The 22,046-nt window shown below is 55.2% G+C and overlaps 5 protein-coding genes across 5 annotated transcripts; 3 read left to right on the top strand and 2 right to left on the bottom strand.

The window, feature by feature from the left end:
• Positions 1 to 416: 416 nt before the first annotated feature.
• Positions 417 to 2,567, bottom strand: CDEST_11975 (uncharacterized protein; the record flags this gene model as incomplete). The annotated part of the gene is made up of 6 exons (XM_062928131.1): positions 417 to 1,554; positions 1,616 to 1,956; positions 2,031 to 2,063; positions 2,123 to 2,190; positions 2,248 to 2,284; positions 2,352 to 2,567. The coding sequence occupies 6 exons, from the start codon at positions 2,565 to 2,567 to the stop codon at positions 894 to 896; spliced, it is 1,356 nt and encodes a 451-aa protein (XP_062784182.1). The 3' UTR covers positions 417 to 893.
• An 8,707-nt stretch (positions 2,568 to 11,274) lies between these two features.
• On the top strand, positions 11,275 to 13,401 carry CDEST_11974 (Putative major facilitator, sugar transporter, major facilitator superfamily). Its single transcript, XM_062928130.1, has 4 exons — positions 11,275 to 11,351; positions 11,429 to 12,024; positions 12,094 to 12,964; positions 13,023 to 13,401. The coding sequence occupies exons 1-4, from the start codon at positions 11,277 to 11,279 to the stop codon at positions 13,134 to 13,136; spliced, it is 1,656 nt and encodes a 551-aa protein (XP_062784181.1). The 5' UTR covers positions 11,275 to 11,276; the 3' UTR covers positions 13,137 to 13,401.
• A 1,212-nt stretch (positions 13,402 to 14,613) lies between these two features.
• On the top strand, positions 14,614 to 16,528 carry CDEST_11973 (Putative peptidase S28, alpha/Beta hydrolase). The gene is made up of 2 exons (XM_062928129.1): positions 14,614 to 15,935; positions 15,992 to 16,528. Exons 1-2 carry the CDS (start codon positions 14,668 to 14,670, stop codon positions 16,419 to 16,421), a joined length of 1,698 nt encoding a protein of 565 aa, XP_062784180.1. The 5' UTR covers positions 14,614 to 14,667; the 3' UTR covers positions 16,422 to 16,528.
• CDEST_11972 (Putative glucose-methanol-choline oxidoreductase, FAD/NAD(P)-binding domain superfamily) lies at positions 16,425 to 18,944 on the bottom strand. Its single transcript, XM_062928128.1, has 3 exons — positions 18,604 to 18,944; positions 18,385 to 18,501; positions 16,425 to 18,319 (listed from the first exon to the last, which is right to left on the bottom strand). The coding sequence occupies exons 2-3, from the start codon at positions 18,484 to 18,486 to the stop codon at positions 16,589 to 16,591; spliced, it is 1,833 nt and encodes a 610-aa protein (XP_062784179.1). The 5' UTR covers positions 18,487 to 18,501; positions 18,604 to 18,944; the 3' UTR covers positions 16,425 to 16,588.
• A 1,513-nt stretch (positions 18,945 to 20,457) lies between these two features.
• CDEST_11971 (uncharacterized protein) lies at positions 20,458 to 21,922 on the top strand (the record flags this gene model as incomplete). Its single annotated transcript, XM_062928127.1, has 4 exons — positions 20,458 to 21,031; positions 21,137 to 21,254; positions 21,361 to 21,422; positions 21,492 to 21,922. 4 exons carry the CDS (start codon positions 20,458 to 20,460, stop codon positions 21,848 to 21,850), a joined length of 1,113 nt encoding a protein of 370 aa, XP_062784178.1. The 3' UTR covers positions 21,851 to 21,922.
• Positions 21,923 to 22,046: the final 124 nt, after the last annotated feature.

Genomic DNA, 22,046 nt, shown 5'->3' with positions numbered 1-22,046 from the left:
GGTGAACAGTGCCCTGGCAGCGGGTTCTCGGGCAATTCCTTTTGCCCATGTTACATATACGGGCCCTGACCAAGTCTGCCTCTGGCGCCATTCTGGAATGCGCCTTGCCCGCGAGGTGGAGAGCGCCTGGAACCGAAATGCGAGGTGCAGGACTACCGTCGCGGCGAGTCATCCATCCACTTGAGACTCGGTTTCTCTTTTCAAACCACGTTGCTTCGGGTTTGAGAAGTTGGTTTGATGGGTTGCTGATCAATCCGCACTCTCGTCTCTTGTGTGTGGGTTTCCTTTTTTCTTCACAACATCAGACACCAGACACTCATGGCTTTTGTCTCTCCGTTGACTGGTGGTTTAACTCTTCTCTTTTCATCTCCGACTCAACGCTGGGCCTGCATAACGATGTCCATTTCCTCGTTCTACAGGTATCGCTTACTGCGTTTGTCTATCTCATGTGCGCTTTACTCGAAGTCATGTTGGCGGAGGACAGATTTCCTTCCGGCCTGCCGATCGGGGTATTCGCATTCCACCCCCCCTTTTGAACCCCCAAACTATTGTCTTAGTCTGGTTACCATTTTACAAACCAAATAGAAGTCTGTGGTTTGTGGATTGCCGGTCCGTTGTTCCTCTTATGTTTCGCCTCCTCCCTTACCAACCTGTTGCCGAGGAAGCTCACAACTGACTGTCATACTTATTGTAGAGAGACGAGATTCGAAAGACATTCTTTTCGGATGCCTCGTCATTCATGTATTTCGGAGGACGAATGCGAGAAGCCCCTTGCGCCGATTTCCATCAGCTCATGACCTCCCATAGGTCCCCACTCCGTCGCTCGTCCGTATGCCGATTCAGTTAAATTCGTCTTCGTTTGCGATTCAAGCCGTCTGTCAGTCGGAACGGGATCAGCCCGCCAGTCTTGGGTGACCCGACGCATCCCAAACGACCGCACTGAAGTATCCGTCGTCGTCCGGGGTGGGTGTCCTGTCGGTGTGCCGCCTAGGTGGAGGCTTGAGCGGCGTCGGCAGCTCCGCCTCCGGCCCGTCAATATTCAAGAACTCGACGCCCTCCTCCGTATCGATCCTAGCCAGGGGCACCATCGTGTCCTTCCCCGGCGAGTCATCAAACAGAGAGCCTTCATAGTGCGCCACGCTCACCGCGGGGGGAGGTAGCAGATCCGGGACGTTGCTCAGGTCTATCCGAGGTCGGGGCCGAGGTCGAGGGCTAAAGCTTCCCGCCGTCTCCGGGTCATACTGTTCCTCTCTCTCCTGCGGTGTCGAAATGACTCGCGACCGTCTCTTTTGACTCGAGATGCTCCCGCCTGACTGGGTATGAAGCTCTGTGTCGGTGCTCTGGTCGATGTTTGGTCGAAGCCATGTTGGTGGCCTAACCCTCGACTTCTGTCCGCCGATCAGAGGACGCAGTGTTGGGACACACACACAGATGATGCCACAGCTAAGCTCAGTTATAGACCATATACCGGCGATGACACTGTCGTACGTTCTGTCGTCCGATGTCGACGCCTGCTTCAGCGTCGTAATGCGCACGACGGATATTGCGCAGGTGCTGTGGCTCAGGGTCAGCAAACAGATGTCAAGATCAAACTGTTGAGGAGGGGGGATCTGACAAGAACCCGAGGCCAAACGTGGCCATCAACACGATCTTCTGTTTCAACGGCAGCGGCACGGTCCGTAACAACGGTATGGGCATCACGAAGATGGCCACATCGGTCACCAGGCTGATAGAGGAACCGATGAGCCACCAGTCCAGGAGGGCGATGCATCGCCCGGGAACGGTAAGGTCCCAGAGGCTCCGCAGGGGTATACAGGCGAGACATATCGACACCACCTGCGAGATCCCGAAGGCGATGATGAAGAGAAGGAAGACGTCACAAAGTTTCTGGAAGGCAGGTAACGGGAACACTCGTCGGTACTGTAGCAGGAACGTGGCCTTGATCAAAGAGAAAGCCTTTTTTGGGGGGATGTCAGCGCCCGTTGTCAAAAAAGAAAAACAGCACAAGAGTTAGGCCATGGGCTGCTTACGGCCTGGTAAACCGCGACAGCTGCGATGGAGACCTGCGCTTTGGGTCAATAAACATTCGTCTTGCGGCAGAACAACGACGGGATTAACTCACCTCTTGAGACTTAAAGAACTTTTCTCGCGGGAGTGTTGCTTGGTGCAGCCCGTCACCGAATTCGGTATCTGCAGCGTCCAACGCGTAAGTCCAAGCCTACCGGCAGTGAGAGAACTGCTACTTACTGACGAGCATCAGTATGCCCACTGTGAGGACAAGAGTCTGAACCAAAGCCCGTTGTCAGCGACTGGATAGATCAGTTCATCTCCCCTGTCAGGAAGGGCCCTACATATGATGCCAACAACGCCGAATCATCCCAGCCCCAACTCCTCAACCGCAAGGCGCGGACATACACCCTCAGCAATGTCGCGATGGTCGACAGTAGCAGCGCCGTCAGCGTCACGCCAATAATGAGAGGCTGCCGTGTCTCGTTCGGGTCCACGGACAAGGCCTCCGAGGTCGACATGGGCGCGTCATCTTCCGATGGTGATATTTCTGGCTCCATCGCCGCCGGGCGCCTCCCCTCCCCTCGCCCTTTGGGACCGCGACTGGGGATCGACGTCGTCCAAACGGCCGGTAAGCTGGCTACCTTGAGATCGCGCTGTTAAAAGGGTTTGCTTTCACACGTTTGACGGGAAGTCGTATTGCCAGGTGGTGGATCCGAGACAAAGAACCAGTTCATGATGTCTTTCTTGGAAGCTCACGAGAACAGGCTCGAGGCCATGGACATAACACCAAGGAAACAGGGGGGGGTTTTCGCACGAGCCCAGATCTTGGATGAAACAAACAGCCACCAATCTCAACTACGCCCCTCCCCCCTCCCCGGATCCCCGGATTCAGTCACGCAGGTATCGTCGACCGGACGTGCGGACGCACCGGCGACTAGCCATTCAGAGTTGGCGCTAACAACAGAGTTGTCGCGCCTTGCAAGGGGGCCGGAATGAAAGGGCATGGACTCCCCTGAGACTCCGAGTCTGTGCACACAAGTGAAGTGGTTTACTGAGCTGATTGATGTTTGGATTCCCGAATGTGAGTCGCCTACATGCGACTGGATCGTATTTGCAACGGGATCCCGCCCCGTTTTGTGTCTCGAGTGACATGGTCATCCCTTGGGTTCAAAGATCTGACGGTTGACAAGTGCAGCGCACATACGCATTGTTCCGAGTCTCCTCCTCATCTAGTAGCTTGTAAAAGCGAACGCTCTCGGGAGTGGCCACAGACGCAAGCTCGCAGGCCGCTTCCTGATCCTATTGAGGGAGCTTATTTGGCGCCATGACGGCGGTGAGGGGTATTTGTTCTTATTCTAGTATGGTTGTCTTTGGGCTGTTCGCCCCTTTCAAAGACGGACCCGCCCTCCAAAAAAAAAGAAGGGGCGTATTAGCCGTGGAGATGACAGCCATGAAGCATCGGGAGGGAACGTTTTTGCAAAAAAGCAGCGGAACGCTATCCCGAGAACGCGAGAAGAAGTTGAGACACGCCACTCTGGGCTTTTTTTCATTCATTTCAAGCCTGACTGGGTTTACCTTAGCCGTCATGTGTGAAGGATCGTCGCTCACTACCTGTCTTGGTGCGCACAGTTTGTCTCGGCGTTTCGTTTCTTGTTTTTCCTCTCCAGAATCGAAAGTTAATATTCGCAAAGACGTCAGACAAATCCTCGGCTGAATCCGTTGTCGTCGGCCCTCGTTCAGACGAATGAATCAAGGTTTTGGCCACCTCAGATTTCATGACTACTCCCATAGAAGGATGGCTCGGGCAGTAACTACTTCATTGGTCCTTGATCCCTTGCTTGGAATCGTTTGGGCATCCCGTCGAGGACATTCCAAACGCGCAAACCTTCCACAAAGTCTGTATGGAATACCACGTCATCAGAAGATCTGACTTTGATCGCCTCGCTATAACCGTACAACTTAACCACGACTGATATTTGGCGTGGTTCGTCCTCAAACTAAGGAGAAGACTACTCAGTATGCGGTAGCACAGACCATGAAAAAAGGAGCCTTTGAGGACCATGACTCGCCGAAGCTCTCATGGGAACTAGTCTCTTCGCTTGTTCACAGCAGAGGAGCAAGAATGCTAGACGGAGTTTATTTACTACCTTTCCCAGTTATGATAGACCCTACACGTGTAAAGTAGGATCGGAGGATATTCAAATCACGTGTTCGTACCCTCTCTTAGGGAACAATCAACGCGAAAGTCTCTACCAGTGGTTGGCTTCGGCGTAATCGACGCATCGTCTAGGACGATTTTGACATTTGCGCATCCATTGATGAACTCTCGAGTTGTTGAAGAATTTTCCGATTACTGATACTATCAATATCGGTGGCACTTTCATGCACATGCACCCTCGAGTCGTGTCGACGCGAGTGACTGACGAAGTTTGCTGTTACACCATCACCCTCGCAAGGGGGGCGCGCTCCGAGGGTCAGTCCCTGACTTGGAACTGAGAGAACCAAACAACGCTCATTTTTCTTGGGTTAGACTTTTGAGAGACGGTCACTGGAAATTGCTCGCTGAAAAATGCTTCTTTTAGATGGCTCGACTAGAAAGCTTACTTGTGGCAACTTGAGGTGGATATGATGGGTTGAACAGTTAGGATTTGCTCGTCAACTGTTCTATGCTTTCCTTGTACGTTCTCTTTTCTTCTTATAGTTTGTCCATATAACACTTGTAGCAAAAACGACGCCGTTAATTGCGTAGCAGCAATTGACGCCTTATATGTCTATACCCTGCAACAACACTCAAACTAAGAAATCAAATACAATCACAAATGTTACGGTGCACATTTCATGAGGATGCATGGAACTGTCGTTCCCTTGGTATTTCCCTTAGTCCAGTGGCATTTTATACCAGCTTAGAAGGTAGTCATCACACAGAAAAGAGAAGCGTGACCTGAAATATTGAGTAGTGGCTACGTGGAGGAAAACATAGGGAAGACGTCGTAAGGCAAACTCTGGACTCATGCGGAGCTCGGAGATAATGGAAAACATCGCGGTTAAGGTCGGGCACAGGGGCCCTTGACCTTTTCCTATTCCTTTCTTCATAGCAAGGATAATACCCAAAAGTGAGGTTATCACCAAATCGATCGATTACCCAACCTATGATTTCTGCCAACACCAACCGTAGAGCAGAGCCAGAGGGAGTCAGTTTTGGAGGCAACACGGGTATGCTGCAGCAAAATTTCCTATTCAGCAGCATGTTATAAGAGACAATGTTCTCATTTCTTGTAAGACTGCCATACCCGGTATTGCAAAAGTTTTTGCTGCAGTGGTGTTGAGCGGTACCTGTTGAAGATTTAGGGTCGTTCATTCAAGCCGCTCAGATAGCAAAAGGGCGGCCGCCTAGCGAGGCAAGATTGATAAGTTCATGTCATAAGGAAGTCATTGAACGAGTCGCTTGCTTGATATCAGGTCCCCGCCCCATTGATCACGGCTCATATCGATTCGATGAAAGCGATAGCCTCGAGGACCCAGCGAGGCGGCAGAGACGAGAAGAGACGCAGCGCTGAGGAACAAATTGGCTTGACTGACACCTGTTCCCCCTGCGTCAAGGTCGCACATGACGCGCAAAACACGGACATTTGTGGATCTACACTCGTCGATATCGCATTGTCCGATCCGAAGACAATCTTCAGTGGGTGGTTCGAAGGATTTGGGGATATGATGTCGAAAATCTGGACAGATAACAACACAAGGTCAGCTGGGGGCTACCAAAATGTGGTTTAAAGAGCAAGGAAGTTTTGCTTTGAACCAGAGCACCGCCATGAAGGTTCCTCCGCAGAGGCAGCAGCGATGAAATATCAAGAGGGGAATCCGAGAGAATAGGTCAGGTTACAAGCGCCCCATCATCGTCAAAAGTTCTGTTTCGTTGGAAGAACTGTCTGAGCCCACAAAACCTTTCGCGTTGAAGACAAGGATCTGGCTGGACAGACATCGTCTTTGAGTAAGTGGATCTGTTTAGAACTGACATGAGGTCTGACAAGACTGGGTGTAGGACGATGCGATAGCCTGGAGGATTTCGATTGAAGCAGCCAGGGATCATGACAAGCTGTTGGGTGTTGGGAAGACAGTGGTAGGATTAGGATTCGGGAGTCATTTCCAGAAATAAACATCTCTGCCCGCAAAAGGAATACGACCCTAACGGAAGACAAGCGACGCCACCCCGAGAGAGCCAAGAGACCCAGACTCCGGTGTGCTCGGCGACCTCGAAGAACCCGACCCCTCCCAACACCACCAAGAGTCACCGCGGCATACGGCAACGCTAGGATAGTCAGAATATGGCAGCATGTTTCTCGTTTCGCCTTTGACGTGAGACAGGATACCTAGTCTCGCGGGCACGTGATGGGGTATACGGTCACGCCGGGGGGAAAGTAGACAACGGCAGGAAGGGAGGTTGAAGGATTCTGGGGTGAGGATTGCCGAGAGAAAACATTTTTCAAGAAGACAAACTGGCACAAACGGTAAACCTGTAAGCCTCGTCTCGTCGTAGACGCGCACGTGATGATCATATACCCCAGCCGCCACCAACATGGCCCGGCATCCGTACATATCAAGGAGACGTAGACAAGCCACTCAATCAGCGCCAAATCTCACTAGGAGGATAGGATGCTCAGAATTCCTGGGGCACAGGAACTCGCATGGTGCTGCAGCTACGAGGGCTCGGTTCCAGAGCCGCGGATCGTTCCACTCTGTCATGTCGGGAGGGCTGGAAGGTGACACCCCGGTCTCCATTCAGGAAAGATGATCCGTTAGCTCCGCCTGGTGCGAGCTTGAGTTGCAGGATTCGGGGTCCAAATGAGGCCCAGGTCTTACCCCGACAACCCATTTGGACTGATGGTTGGCGGAACGCTGTGCCGCGAGTGGCCTTTGAATCCGCTTTGGGGGTTGGGGGTGTCGGAACGCTGGCCGAGAGGAGACCTATTTAATCTGGGAGGCGTGGTTTGTTGATACCTTCTCCAATGCTCTGCTCGCCTATGTTGGACGTTTACCTCGTTGGCGGTAGTCATGCATGCAATATAGGCAGGCCTGGATGCAGACCCGAAAGTCTAGTCGCCTGCTTGTCGGCCGGTTGGTTTGCCCCTTTCCCAGGCCACTCGGTTATCAAGAGTAAACGCTGAGCTATGGTGTCCTGATAGTATATTGCAATCTTTGGAAAGGCACAAGCTGGTAAGTGTCGTGTTTTCTGGGCGAACCAGGTAGCGGCAGGCTTTTTGTCCCACATGCTCGTCCTTTTGGCATTGGTGTGCGTGTGGGACGGGAGTGCCCATGGTATATTACAGCACCACACAACTCATGGACCGCATCGGGAACTTTGAAGCCACCGATCGACTTCCGCGTAAGCTGCAAGGAGCCTCTGTACTCTATGGCTGTCCACCAAGGGTATCAAAGAACGCGGGGAGGTGACAACAGCTGCCAATGGGGGTCCCTGAAGCGAGATCTGGCCGTGAGACGGTCCTCCATCGAAGATCAGTCAATATGGGTTGTCTTGGCGGCCCGAAGCGCTCCATCGTGATCTGCCATGAGGGTGTGGTTTGTTATACTCTGGTTGGTTCGGTATTCTTTCTGACTAGAACTTGAGAAGTACAGTGGGCTCGGTCACGTTGAACCACGAGCGTTTCTGCAAGAAACGAGGTTTCTTTGGTGAAATGGAAACTCAAAAACACTTCAGCCTCCTCTAATGAAACTAATGAAAGAAGTGTGCCCATTGTTGGCTGCTCACTTTGGATTTGAAATTCTAGGGTCCGATGCTTTCCGGGTTCACAAGATACTGTCGGCTCGACTACGGATCACAAAGACGATGGGTGTCAAATTGAGGTTGATCATCACAACATGGGATTACCGCTCCGAAATATCCATATACTGTTTTGAGCATGATGTGCTGGGCCATGGTTTGATGTCAAAGGTGCATAGTGTCATTACGTGGGATGCAAGGGGCCAACAAGAGCGAGTAGCTGATGCACCTGGGCTTTTCGGGGCAAGGTATTTCAGGCATGGGAACCACCGAGAGGTCTCGAATCGTGATGTTTGCCTTTCAACCGCCATGAGTTTCTTCTCGCCCGAGGCTACCGTGGTGATCGTTTGAGTCCTTCGTAGGCCTTGGAACTGGCTGGCCAGGACCGGGCGTCTCGAACTGCTCACCGGCGGCGCAGCATGAGGGGCGGCTTTCGGATCCTTTACCTCTGGATCGGTGAGTAGTTGGCGAGTCTTTTGCTCTCGTGAAAAGCCACAACATCAAGTGGATGAGGAGGCCAGGGGAGTGCGAGCGGATTGGGCGATTGTAGCGTGGCGTTGGAATGCGGCCCGTTAGAATTAGGGAGAACCCACCCTAGAGCAGGACACAATATGTGTGGTTCGAGGTCTAAGGCCGGGGCCCTCCAGTCGGCCTCATTGGGTTTCAGCTCCTCTTGACCACGATTCTTAGGTGAACAAGTGGCCGTTGAGATGAGTCGAGACAAGACGAGGGACAGGGGCAAAAGCCATGATCTGACCAACAGGCCAGGGAGGGAGAGGCCGGCAACAGGATCCGCGTCGACGGGTCGCGTGTGTGTCCATGTGCCTCGTCGTTGTCGGGCCGCCTGCTCGATCATGATTCCACCACTCTCAGCTGGTTGGCCAACAGACTGGGAAGAAGGACAGACTGAACAGCCGTGGATCTCAGGAGGATCCACGGCACATGACGGCCGGTCCTATGAGCGGGGATGATGAGCATCCGTAGGTAGCTCTTCGTAGTTGGCACATGTCTATCCCCGTTCCGCTCGGGAGCGTAATCCAATTTCTCATCCCAAGTCGACGGATTTGTCGAAGGCACGCCCGTCGTCCTTTCGGCATGGCATGAGGGGGGGGGGGACAAAAGACGAAGAACCCCGGACTCAACAGGGATGAGTGGGCCAGCGATCGCAGGCGGCCTGGGTTGCCGTATTGAGGACGATTTTAGCGCGGAGGAAGGCGGCCCGTCTACCAGATAGGAATAGCGTCACGTTGGTGCGGACAGGATTTGGGGGCGCCCATCTGGGATGTGGAACATGGATATTGTTACCGCAGCATGTCGAGGGCCTCTGGTTTCCACTTTAACCTGAGAGAGATGCCAGCTTCAGAAGAGTTGCTAGGAAAGGAAGGGAATATATGTCTCCGTTAGCCTGTCATGATACTTTTCATGGTGTCGAGTCTCTGTCCAAGTAAATTACACAGACAAGCGCGGTGATGTCCCTTGTTTGTGTTTTTTCTTCTTCAAAGGACCCCCCAAATGCCTGCTGCTACTACGAGATACCTGGGATGTCATACAAACTGCCGGCGTGAGGTGAGTCGCGGACCTTAGTAAGAAACATACATCCCTGCAGAGACAAGGGCAACTGTCAACAATTGAAACTCGGCCTGATCTTCCATGCTGCCCTCAGGCCACATGGAAAGACGGGCCGGGCTGGAGTCGACTCTGCCCAGTTGGGGTTGGTGTCTCGCTTCTCCAGATCTGCCCTCTCCAGCTTTCCCACTTCCCCGTCTCAACGCGCCTCCGGGGCAACCCAGACGCCACCTGAACACCTCTGCACGCCCTGGAATTTCGTGTCTGATTTTGCTGGCATAGTGACACCCGGGTCAGGCGTTTGTGTGAGCAACACCCCCCTGGCTGAGGAACCTAGCCAAACGATGATTCGACTTCCCAGCCCTTGGCCCGGCGGCTCGATATCAAAGAAGCTATTGCCATGAAGGAGAATATCTCCGATCACGCGCACGCCGTCACGAGTCGGTTGGCCCTCGCCGCTTCAAGTTCGACGAAACAACACGGGCGACGTGAGGCAAGACGGCCAGCAACTCCATGAGCCCACTCACACACCCCTCCCATCCCCAAGATCCAGGAAAAAAACTTTCTTTGGCGCTTCTCCATTTCTCCAGCGCAACTCCATCGAAGCCAGTCATTGTCAGGAAGCGTTCCCGCAAACACACAAACACACACCCCCTGACATGGCGAGCGGAGCCTGTCGACCCGCTGATCCGGGAGAGGGTAGATGGACGAGACTGCAAAGACCAGCGGCAATGCTTGTCTTTCCCCACCTGGCGGCGTCAATGGAGCTGTACTGGAAGACGAATAGAGTCGAAACTCAATGCGCGTTCTGATCACGCCAAACGCTTACCGGTGGTGGGTGTACTTTGTCTCGTCCGCCGGCCCGTTTCGTGTATCCTGCTGCCATTCAGCACCCCCAAGCCTGACTGTCTTAAACTGCCCTGACCTAGCGGCCCTATACATGAACGCAACGGTACTGAATGGACCTCCATGTTGGAGAGAGAGAACGGGGAGTGGGGGGTATGGGACGCCGCCTTCAACCTGTACCACCATGGGTTCCTCAACGCACCACCCCCCGACAAACTTTCATCTCATCCAGATTGATTGCGATGCAGCCATTACTGAATTTAGAGAAGATGGTTAACCAGTGTCTGCCAAGCCGTGTCATGCTCTCCAAGGCAACCACAGTCGAAGTCTCGAGAGCGAGTCTTGCTATGGATCGTGGCCTAGACAACCCAGTCTCCCAGCTTCGTAGGCGAGAACCGGCGATAGCGCGCCGCCAGATGACTGTTCTCTACCCGTTCATCGGATGTAGGCGGCGGCCTGGCCCCATAGTCCAAGTCAAAGTGGCAATCAGCACCTGCAGCTTCTCCTCTCCAGACTCCAAAATTACCTTGCAGTGAGGGGACAAGGGGGGGGCAACAGGGGTGGGTGTGAAGGAGGGTGGTGCAACCAACGATCTCTGCCCAGCCAGTACAAGCAAAGTCCCAAGGAGGATTTGTCTAATCCAGGCGCCATTTCAGTCCCATGTGGGAGTGGCCCGTCCTTCCCACCCCATGCATGGGGGGGGGGGGCGTGGTACGCTCGAAACGGCCGAACTAGCTCAATAGGCATCTGGGGTTGGAAGCACCGCGTCTCCTCCATGGGTATGGTTTCTCCTCAGTGCTTACCCCCCCGTCAAGGTAAGAGCTTCCTCCAGGCATTGGGACGAGGCCGAGGAAAATCATAAAACCTCAGCCTGTTCCCACGATCCCTGGCCTGTTCGTCTCGAGCTTTCCATCCCCTTCCTCATCCCCATCCGCCACTCTCTCTCTCTCTCTCTCTTCCTCTCTTACGCACCACAACCTCCATTACTCGTAGCTTCGGGTTTTGGGTTACCGGGAACCTCAAAGCAACGAAAAGGGAATCCGTGTCTCTGGCAAGCGTGCCATTCACCGCAGCCATGACCGAGAAGATCGATCCCGTGGACACGATCCACGCCCACGACCATGACGACTCCGAGAAGGCAAGCCTCCATGTCCCAAAAATGCCGTTCTCATACGTTCCTTTTCTCCTGATTAAACCCTATTCTAACTTGTCTCTTGTCTGCAGAAGGAAGTCGAGACCAAGGTCATCACCGGTTCCGAGGCCTTCAACGAGGCCATGATCAAGGAACCCCCCAGCGCCTGGAGCAAGCCCCAGCTCTACATCTACGCCTTCTCGCTTGTCGGTTTCTTCTGTTCCACCATGAACGGATACGACGGCTCCCTCATCAACAACCTGCTCCAGAACCCCTCCTTCAAGGAACGTTACGGCGCAAAGAACGACGGCATCTGGGCTGGCATCATCGCCTCCATGTACCAGATTGGAGGAGTCGTCGCCCTGCCGTTCGTGGGTCCTGCCATTGATACCTGGGGCCGCCGTGTCGGCATGTTCATCGGCGCAGCCATCGTCATCATCGGAACCTGCGTCCAGGCCACCGCCAGCGGCACTGGCCAATTCATGGGCGGCCGTTTTTTCCTTGGTTTCGGTGTCTCGATCGCTGCATCCGCAGGCCCCATGATGGTCATTGAGCTCAACCATCCCGCCTTTAGAGGAGTCGTCGGTGCTATGTACAACACGCTTTGGTTCTCCGGCGCCATCATCGCCTCCGGCGCTGCTCGCGGCGCTCTCGACATCAAGGGAGACGCTAGCTGGCGGCTCATTACCTGGTGAGTACCCGCTACATGTTTCTACTGGTACTTGTTCTGCTGGTATACGAGATACTAAACCCTTGGTAGGCTCCAGGCGTTGTTCTCTGGTTTGATCTGCCTGTTCTGCCTGTTCTTGCCCGAGTCACCGCGGTGGCTGTTCGTCAACAACAAGAAGGACAAGGCGGCCGCCGTACTGACCAAGTACCACGGAAACGGCAACCCGGACTCTGCTTGGGTCAAGCTCCAGCTGCACGAGTACGAGGAGCTGCTCAACATGGACGGTGCTGACAAGCGCTGGTGGGATTACCGCGCGCTGTTCCGCAACCGCGCCTCCGTCTACCGTCTCGGATGCAACGTCTGTATCTCCATCTTCGGCCAGTGGGCAGGCAACGCCGTTCTCTCCTACTTCCTCGGGTCTGTTCTCGACACTGCCGGCTACACACACCCTATCCAGCAGGCCAACATCACCCTCATCAACTCTTGCCAGCAGTTCGCCTTCGCCATCTTCGGTGCCCTCCTTGTCGACAGAGTCGGCCGCCGCCCTCTCCTCCTTTTCTCTTTCACCGCCTGCACGGTCGTCTGGCTCGGAATGACCGTCGCTTCCGGTATCCTCTCCAAGTCCCAGATTGGCGAGACCGAAGGCGGCGCTCCCATCTTTGACAACCCCGCCGCCTCCCAGGCCTGCTTGGCCATGATCTTCATCTTCGGCAGCGTTTACTCCGTCGGTATCACCCCTCTCCAGGCGCTCTACCCCGTCGAGGTCCTCTCCTTCGAGATGCGTGCCAAGGGCATGGCCTTCTCCAACTTGGCTGTCAACGCCGCCGGTCTCCTCAACCAGTTCGCCTGGCCCGTTTCCATGGAGCAGATTGCCTGGAAGACCTACATCATCTTCACCATCTGGGACGCCATTCAGACCGTCATCATCTACTTTTACATCCCCGAGACCAAGGGCCACACTGTAAGTTGTTACTCAACCCTTTCGCCCCCATAACACATGCTGACTCTTTTGGACACAGCTCGAGGAGCTCGACCACATCTTCTCCGCCAAGAACCCCGTCAAGGCTTCCACCCAGAAGAAGGCCGTCGCCGTCGACCGCTACGGCGATGTCATCAACGTCCAGGAGGTCTAAGCGTTCAGCCACTTTTAGCGCGACGATCAAACCACCCGAGCGAGCGAGCGAGTTGTGTCTTTGTTATTATGTCGAGGGAGTACTAAAGATTTAATGTCACGAGGACACGGGAACGACGAAGACGTGCTGTCTGCTTTCATTTTGCATGACTGAGATGGGGGGCAAGCTTCCACTGCGGCTGTGGCCGCTGTTAGATTCAACCCTCGCTGCACCATCTCAGCTTCTATACCAATATACCACACTTTGATGAACTTGGAAATATCTGAATCCGTAGCTTCCCGAGCCTTCAACGGTCACTGGTCGACCGTGTTGTCTCGTCCAATGCTCGTTTGCCTCCAGTGCCGCTTTCTGGCTCGTATGCCGCAGATACTCATGTTTGACCCCTCCCCTCCCCTCCCCTTCCTCCGGGTGGATTGTAAATCTCACGACATCCCAGTGTCGCTTCTTATTGGACAGGCAGAGGTGAAATCCATTAGGTTGGGTAGGGGGGCGTCGGCTTTGTGGCGAGCTAGCCGACGGGAGAAACTGGTGTGCCAGCCAGTGGGGGTTAGACGCCCGTCAGCCAGCGAAGAGAATGGCGCTGAGGCATCGACCTGGTGGTGGTCAGCCGACCTGCTTTGTGCATGCAGGGAGTAATATTTTTGGTGATGGACAGGTCCAGATCCCGGGGGTGGGTGGGACGGAGGCGGGAGGGGGAGGGGAAGACCGAAGAGGCGGCATTTGGAACGGTACGTACCCTGGGGCAGTGGGGACTCATTCTACCGTCGCGACCGTGAGAAAGTCGGCCGGGACGGCGCCGTGTGGGGCCGAACGGGATTGGATGCGGGCCAGAGCCTGTCCGGTCCTCCGTCCGTGTGAAGCGGAACACTGTCGAGCCAGCAAACCCGTCAGATGGCCCGCGGACGCATAATAAAGCTACTGGCTTGCAATGAGATGACTCGATTTTTTTTGGCGTGTCACATGGTTGCAAAACCTTGTCAATCCGTGTCCAGTAGTGCATTCTGTCAAGCAAAAGATTGTAATCCGAAGAACACGGGTAGTCAGCGCATTCACAGAGGATGGGTCGCTAAATCTGGCAAAGTGGTATCATTCTCGAGAAGCAGGAAGGGAAGTGAAGCCGAAAGTCGTTGCCCTTCCTGATCCCTCGCAACGAGCGGCTGGCGTATCGCCAATTGATCATCGATGACGTCCGAAAGACGGGGATTTGAGCTTGGCCGGCCCCATCTCGCATACGACTCTGCGCCTTTCAGGAAGGTCGGCTATCGATGTTTACACAATAGGATGGTGATGTCGAACCAAAACCCGAGTTCCGATAAGGTAGGTAACATTCGGGTGTGGAAAGACGCAATCAGAACCCCTGGCCACCCGTACGACCACGCGGCATCCGCGGGGACGCCACTGGTGATCTGCGGTGTCGCGAAATGGCTCAAATATCGCCTTGTTCGCGGGGCAGCAGCAACTTGCCTACCTGTCCTAACACCGTTCGTCCCAGCTTCGTGTCACACTTTCTCCCCAGGACTGAGTTGTTGTGATGGTTTCGTCTTGGTTGATCCTAGGCCTCCTCAGCCTCTCCCGGGTAACGGCCGCCCTGGGACCGCAGCTCGGCTTGCCCGAGATGTGGGAGGACTTCCGCCGTGAATCCGAGCTTGAAGCCGCAGTCCGCATAGCGTCGAAGTCGGCGGCGACCTTCCGATTGGTGGCGAACGACACTGTTCCCGGTGCACCTAATCCGGCGACTCTCTACCGGGCCTACAACCTCTCAGTTCCAGTCGACCACTTCCACAATGAATCCATGTACGCGCCTCACTCGAACGGGACGTTCCCCCTCCGTTACTGGTACGACGATCGATTCTACAAGCCCGGCGGTCCCGTCATCGCCCTCGCCGCCGGTGAGACGAGCGGTGCGGGACGCCTGCCTTTTCTGCAAAAGGGCATCGTCGCCATCCTGGCTGAAGCGACCAACGGATTGGGCGTCATCTTGGAGCACCGATACTACGGCAGCAGTTATCCTACCCCGGACTTCAGTACGAAGAACCTGCGGTTCCTAACTACCGACCAAGCATTGGCTGATACCGCATACTTCGCGAAGAACATTGTCTTCCCCGGCAAACTCGTCGAGCTCGACCTGACGGCTCCCGGGACCCCCTGGATCATGTACGGAGGTTCGTACGCCGGCGCCTTCGTCGCTTTCCTCCGCAAAGTATACCCCGAGGTATTTTGGGGCGCAATCTCATCGTCTGGGGTCACTGCCGCCGTCGTTGACTTCTGGGAGTACTACGAAGCCGCGAGGCTCTACTCCCCGGAGGGCTGCGCCGAAACGACGCAAAAGCTAACCCACGTCGTCGACAACATCCTGCTACAGAAGGGCAACACCACAAAAGACGACATCCTGACGCTCAAGACTGCGTTTGGCCTGCCCAACGTCACCGGAGACGTCGACTTCGCCAGCACCATACGAGGCGGCATTGGAGGCCTACAAGGCCGCAACTGGGACCCGGCCATCGACAACCGGGCCTTCCTTCGCTACTGTGGTAACATGACCTCCGACGAAATCATCTGGCCCGCAACGGAGAAACTGGACTCCACTCTTCGCTACCTGCTGACCGCTGGCGGGTACGAGGCCGAGATCGAGGAGTTGGTTCCGCGGTTCAAGAACTACATCGGCTACGTCAACTTCACCAGAGTGTCTACGTGCCGCCAGACGCAAGACGAGTGCTTCGGGCCCGGGGAGGATGATGTCTACGCCGCCGACGACCTCAACGCGTCTTGGCGCCTCTGGGCTTACCAATACTGCTCGCAGTAAGCAAAGTCACCAACTATGTCTCTGCGGGGAAAACACTAACGATTGGTCGTAGATGGGGTTACCTCCAGACGGGATCGGGTGTCCCCGAATCCCAACTCGGGTTGATTTCCCGTCTGATTGACATTGACTTCACGACGAGGATCTGCCGCAAGGCCTTCAACATCACGACGCCGCCCGATGTCGACGCCATCAACAAGTACGGCGGTTACAACTTTAGCTACCCGCGTGTCGCCATAATCGACGGCGAGGCGGACCCGTGGCGCGCGGCGAGCCCCAACAAGATGGGGCTGGCGAGGCCCGCGTCCACCACGGAGGAGCCGAACCTGGTCATCGCCGGCGGGGCTGTCCACCACTGGGACGAGAACGGCATCTTCATGAACGAGACCACGGCCGAGCTGCCTCCGACGCCGGCGAAGGAGGCCCAGAGTTTCGAGGTCGAGTTTGTGCGAGCGTGGTTGAAGGAATGGGAGGAACAAAAATAACTAGGGGGGCCGGTTAAGATGGTGGTAAACGCCTGCAGAAACACGAGGCGGGAGAAGAGGTTAAACACGGACAAGCTTGAGACTTCATATTATACATTAAATACGTAAATGTCATCACCCCCCAGTACAAATGTGGCTCGTTCCATGACGCAATTTGACCCCTTGTCTCATGCCGTGGCCTCCTGAATAATAATCTCGGCGGCTCTCTCGGCGATGCCGTACACAGCAGTCTGGATGTGCGCCGAGATCAGCACCGGCATGATACTGGCGTCAACGACCCTGAGATTCGTGGTTCCGTAGACCTTCAGCGAGGGGTCGACAACGCCGCCGTCCGCCTTGGGGAGCATAGCGCAAGTTCCGACAGGGTGGTAGATGGACAACGTGGTCTTGAGCGCGAACTCCCTCCACTGCGCATCAGAGGTCGTGTTTAGGCCCGGCTCGTACTCGGAGACCCACGTCGATCTAAGGGGCTCCGTCAAGGCGACCTGCCGGCACTTTTTGATGGCTTGGATGGCGGCTTGCAGGTCGTACTCGTGGGAGAGGTACTTGGGGTCGATCAGGGGCGGCCCGAGAGGGTTGACGGGGTTGATGTGGACGTTGCCCCGGCTCAGGGGGTGCATCACGGCAGCAATGAGGGTAAAGTAGTCCTTGCCGTACCCTGCACTACCCGAGGTAGGGTAGCCCTTCACCCCGGTGTATCCGTCGCTAAACAGGATCTCGAGCTGAGGGACACTAGTGTCGTTGAGCCACTCGAGCTTCTTTTGCTCCACGGGGTGGCCGGAGGCGCCGATGGCATCGTGGGCGAGGGCGATGAGGTCCGCCTCGCCTTCGTTCCCGAGAGCCTGGTTCCAGTTCGTGAAGGTGTATCCGCTGCCGGAGTATCCGTACATGGAAGTCTTGCCCTCCCACCAGAGCCGAAGCTGCTCGGCCGCGTAGGCGGTGTCGTACTTGAGACGGTCGTAGCCAGTGAAGGTCTCCTTCAGCTCGTACGAGCTTTGGATTCGGACGTGGTCCTGGAGATTCTCGCCCACGCCGGGGAGATCGACGAGCTGCTCGATTCCGGCCGCAGACAGAACGTCGGCCTTTCCGATACCCGAGTTTTCCAGGATGGCTGGGCTTAGGAGGCTGCCGCCGGAGACAATGACCTCGCGGCGGGCAAGCAAGACTCTTCCGTTCACGAGCGTAACGCCCGTGGCCCGTCGATTGCCGCCCTCTGGGACAGGTTCGAGGTTAACTTTGGCAACCTTGGACTCAGTCAGGACGTAATGGTTCGGGCCGGCCAGAGGCAGATACGAATTGGCGCTGTAGGATCGATTGTAGTGGGTCGGTTCGATGCTGTTTGGCGAATACAGAACGCCGAGAACGTTACCGTTCAGGGATTCCAGGTTCGTCTCGATCCCGAGGCTGTTCATGACCGGAAACAGAGGGGCCTGGTGCTCGGGGATGAGACGGTTGATCAGTGCTTTGATGGGCCCCGAATCACCGACTCCTTCGCTTCCAGTGTAGTACTCTGTGTTCGCCGAGGTGAAGTTCTCCGACTTGATCATGGCATCGCGCATGGAGTTCCAGTTCCAGCCCGGGTTGCCTAACTCCTCCCAGCCATCGTATTCGTGAGCCGACGCGCGGTCGTAGGAGAAGAGGTTCAGCGCGGAGCTGCCGCCCAGGACGTGGCCTCTCGTCTGGGTCCACACGCGTCCGTTGGAACCGGCTTGGGGGACGGTCGTCAGGTTCCAGTCGTAAACGGAACCAAATGTCGAGCCTCTGCGTCCGGGTATCTCGATGCGCTCGTCCCCGAGGCCTGCCGGGCCAGCTTCGATGACGAGTACCGTTGCATTCGGCAGCCCCTGGCTGAGGCGGGTCGACAGAGCCAGGCCAGCAGTGCCACCGCCAACGACGATCTGTCGTCTGATTAACTTTGATCTAGACGCGTTTTGATCATGAACATGGAGCGAGAAAAACCTACAAAGTCGTAAGTCTTGGCACAGAGCCGGCTGCTGGGCGCTCCTGACGCCGTCGCCGCGAGCAGGGACGCGGCCAGGATGACAGGTAACATGATGATGACCATGGCCGATCGACGGATCTGTGCGCCGTTGTTAGCGAGATGGGATCTAGGCCGTCACGACTCACGCGACCTCGCCGTCCGTTCGAGCCCGCGCGGGTAGGGCTGGGACAGGAGACATACTTTTTGCTAGTTGGTGGTCACGGACGTCGCGGGAGGAGTATCGTCGACGACGATCAGGAGGCCGGACACGAACTTGGGGTGCCCTTGACTCGGTTGTAACACGAGGGTGTCTGGACAGTGAACAGTCAGCCCTCGCACCGGATCAAGGTTCCGTCGACCCTTTTATATGAAAAGGCCCAGGGTGCCCATGACGGCTAGACGCGCCATTTCATTTGCCAATGCCAATGATATCGACCTATTGGACGCGTTCGATCCATGAGAAGGCAAGGGCACGATGGATAACAGGCTGAGAGATCACAGCACCGAGAAGGATTAGGCCAGCCGGTTAGGGAGGGGAAAAACTCCATACCGACCAAGGTCTGGGTTCCTGTTCTGCCCGAAGCGAGTTGGGGAAAAAGTTGAGGTTCCATCGTTCGTTGACCCCGGTCAGTCTTTGGTGCTACCGGGACGCTTGAGCATCAGCTTACACACGTTCCTATGGCCCCATGAACCATCGGGGCTGTCATCCCGGACGTTGGGGGCAAGGATTCGGCAGTTTACCCCAGTCGTGCCCACCGCCTACTGCAGAGTCGTTTCCCCACGCCGATGGAGGCCACTGGCTACTGGCCACGGCATCTGCGGGAAGAAGTTCTGCCTGGCATGCTGACCTCGACAAGGGGCCCCTCGGGATTGTTTCTCGCGAGTTCTTCAGCAGCATGCGCCAAGATGGCGTGGAAAAGGGGACAACTCGGCTGTGCTGGGAAGCTAGACATCGGCAAGCGCTCATAGCTGATGGCAGAGCGATAAGCATACAAACACAGCATCAAGGAGCCTGTATTCCACGCCTGGATCAACTTATGTCATATAAAAGCCAGTAGACAGCACATCCTGCACACGTTCGCGTCAGATATATCCTAGAGGATGGGGATCATTCAATGGAACGACAGATGAGCGGACTCAAGGTTCTCGTAGGTTGGAGACTAGATTGCCAACAGCATCCCGGAATCAGTTCGCTTCAGCAGCCAGTTGATTTTTTTTCATTTTCCCCGGTCAATCAAGGTTGACCGACAAGGACCTGGACGATAAACATGCTAGCAAGCAAAACATAATACGATGGTATGGCCAATTGTGTTAGGGAAAACTCTGCCAAAGACGATGATATAGAGTCCAACATTGAGTTTGCTCTTCGATTTGTATCACATTTCGACTTTGGACCTTGATACTGTCGTGGCTATCAGCGGATTTACATTCTTTTCCTTCCTGATTTTCGACCCATTACCTCCCTCTGTTGCGCTTATGCTTTAGTTGTCCTTGGTAGAGCAAGCATTCGGTTCATGGACAATGCGTCTATGATCCGGGAGCTTCCTTCGTTCTCATCTTTTCTGTTAAATAATGCCCAGACAATCTTGTGGGGATGCGAGTCATGATCCTGATTGACCATATACAAGGGTGTCAACGTGGCGTCGAGTAAACTTCCTTAGCCCTGCATGGCAGCAGGAAATTTCCCATGTCCGCCCTCTCAGAAAAGCACTCACCTCGTGCATCCCGGAGATCCAGGCACGGGAACTTTGAAGACTAGCTGCGTTGTTAAGAGCGCGTGGTATTGCAGCATCTGGGGGTTCCGAGGCCCCCGTTCCTCGTTGGCCAGACCACAATCATGCATCGGAAACAGATTGGTCTTGAGTCCTTGAAAAGGTTTGTGAGGACAAGGTGCTTGTACCGATACACTTTGGGCAGCAAGATTCTCTAAAAAAGGGGGGAAGGGGCCTGGTGCTCTCCTACAAGTTGAGGTATGCCGCGCGATGTGTTCTGAGACATCAGACCCTTCGCCAGCCGACTGATTTTCAACAACTCGTTGGCGTCCACGACTAAGCCATGGACAACCTACTCGAGATCCTCAAGATGTCGAGTAGCCTTCTCGTCCGAGACGAGCCGCTCCCCCCCGACGAGGACGTAGGGCCCATCTCGTTTGCCATCACTCTCGTCTTGTCCCTCTTCCTCGTCACGACGACTGCCCTTCGACTGTCGGTCCGAGCGGCCAACCGGAAGCTCGGATGGGACGACTACACGATCATGCTCGCAGGGGCGACGGCCATCACCAGGTTCGCGTTCGGTATCAAGCAGTGGCAGCACGGGAACGGCAGACACCGCGTCTACCTCACCGACCACAACTACACGATGATCAACATGTACGGTTGGTGGGGGCAAATCTTTCTCTTTGTCTCGGTGGTCTTTTTGAAGGTGTCCATCTGTCTCTTGATCCTCCGTATCAAAGACACCAAAACGCTGAAGACGCTGTTGTCCGTCCTCATGGCGGGCGTCGTGATCACCAACTTTGGAGTTGTGATCATTCTGATTGCCGAATGCCAGCCCGTTGGATTCTGGAGAGGGAAGTCTGCCAAGTGCTGGCCGACTCAGATTCGCATATACTTCATCTACGCTACGATAGGTAAGACGTATTCTCGCCTTTTTTGTTTTGTTTTCTTTTTCTGTTTTCCGGAGTAGCAGCCGGGGGAAACCAACCTGAGTATTGCTGACCTCTTGTCTGTTCCAGCCTACTCTGTACTGACTGATCTAATCTGTTCGCTGCTTCCCCTTGCTGTTGTCTGGAAGGTCAAAATCCCCCGCCAAACAAAGGTGCTGGTGTGTGGTTTGATGGGTCTTGGACTGGTGTACGTACATCCAACGGTCTTTGATGATGACACCACCAAGATCGCAAACCGACCCTCTGATACATTCAAGATGGGTTTACCTAAAGTCGTTTGCTGACATTCCCAGCGCCACTGGCTTTGGCGTTGCAAGGGCTGCCTCTCTCGGTATTTCGACAACAGACCTCAGCTGTCAGTGAAACCCCGTGTGGTCTAACCCAGTGGTCAATCTTACCCCATAGCTAACCGTGCTACGCCCAGGGGCTTACTGCATCGCCGGTATCTGGTCGAACCTGGAGCTCTTCCTCGGCATCATCGCCGCGAACCTCGCCTTGTCCCCGTCCATCTACAGCCACTTCTTTGGCAGCGGCAAGGCCCAACGAACGCTGCCGGGATCTACCGACCGCTCCAATCCCACCGAGTCAGGCTACCTCACCAGCAAACTCCGCTGCGATCGCTTCGAGGTGCCGTCGACCATGATTCGGTCCCCCCGCCGACGGGGCTCGGAGACAAGGAGCCAGAATAGCGATATCCCGTTGGAGCCGGGGATCCAGAAAAAGACGGAGTTTTGGTGGACAGAGGACGAGGCCGACGAAGGTCGACAAAGACTGTCTCCATGAGGCGGAACTTGACGGGTCTGGTAGTTGGGTAGCGCAAGCTGGGATAGCAATCTATTGCTATTGTGATCGCATGGGCCCCGCCGAATGATCTGCGGCTGTACCCGTTCACCACTATGTGTGACTTGTGCTATCTCGATCACTCTACACACCATTAAGTTATGCAGCTGCTTTCTGGCGCGAGAGACAAGTTAGGAGG

The sequence above is a fragment of the Colletotrichum destructivum genome, chromosome 8 (genome assembly GCF_034447905.1).
Source record: "Colletotrichum destructivum chromosome 8, complete sequence".
Lineage (NCBI taxonomy): Eukaryota > Fungi > Ascomycota > Sordariomycetes > Glomerellales > Glomerellaceae > Colletotrichum > Colletotrichum destructivum.
This window is presented reverse-complemented; position numbering and strand designations above follow the sequence as displayed.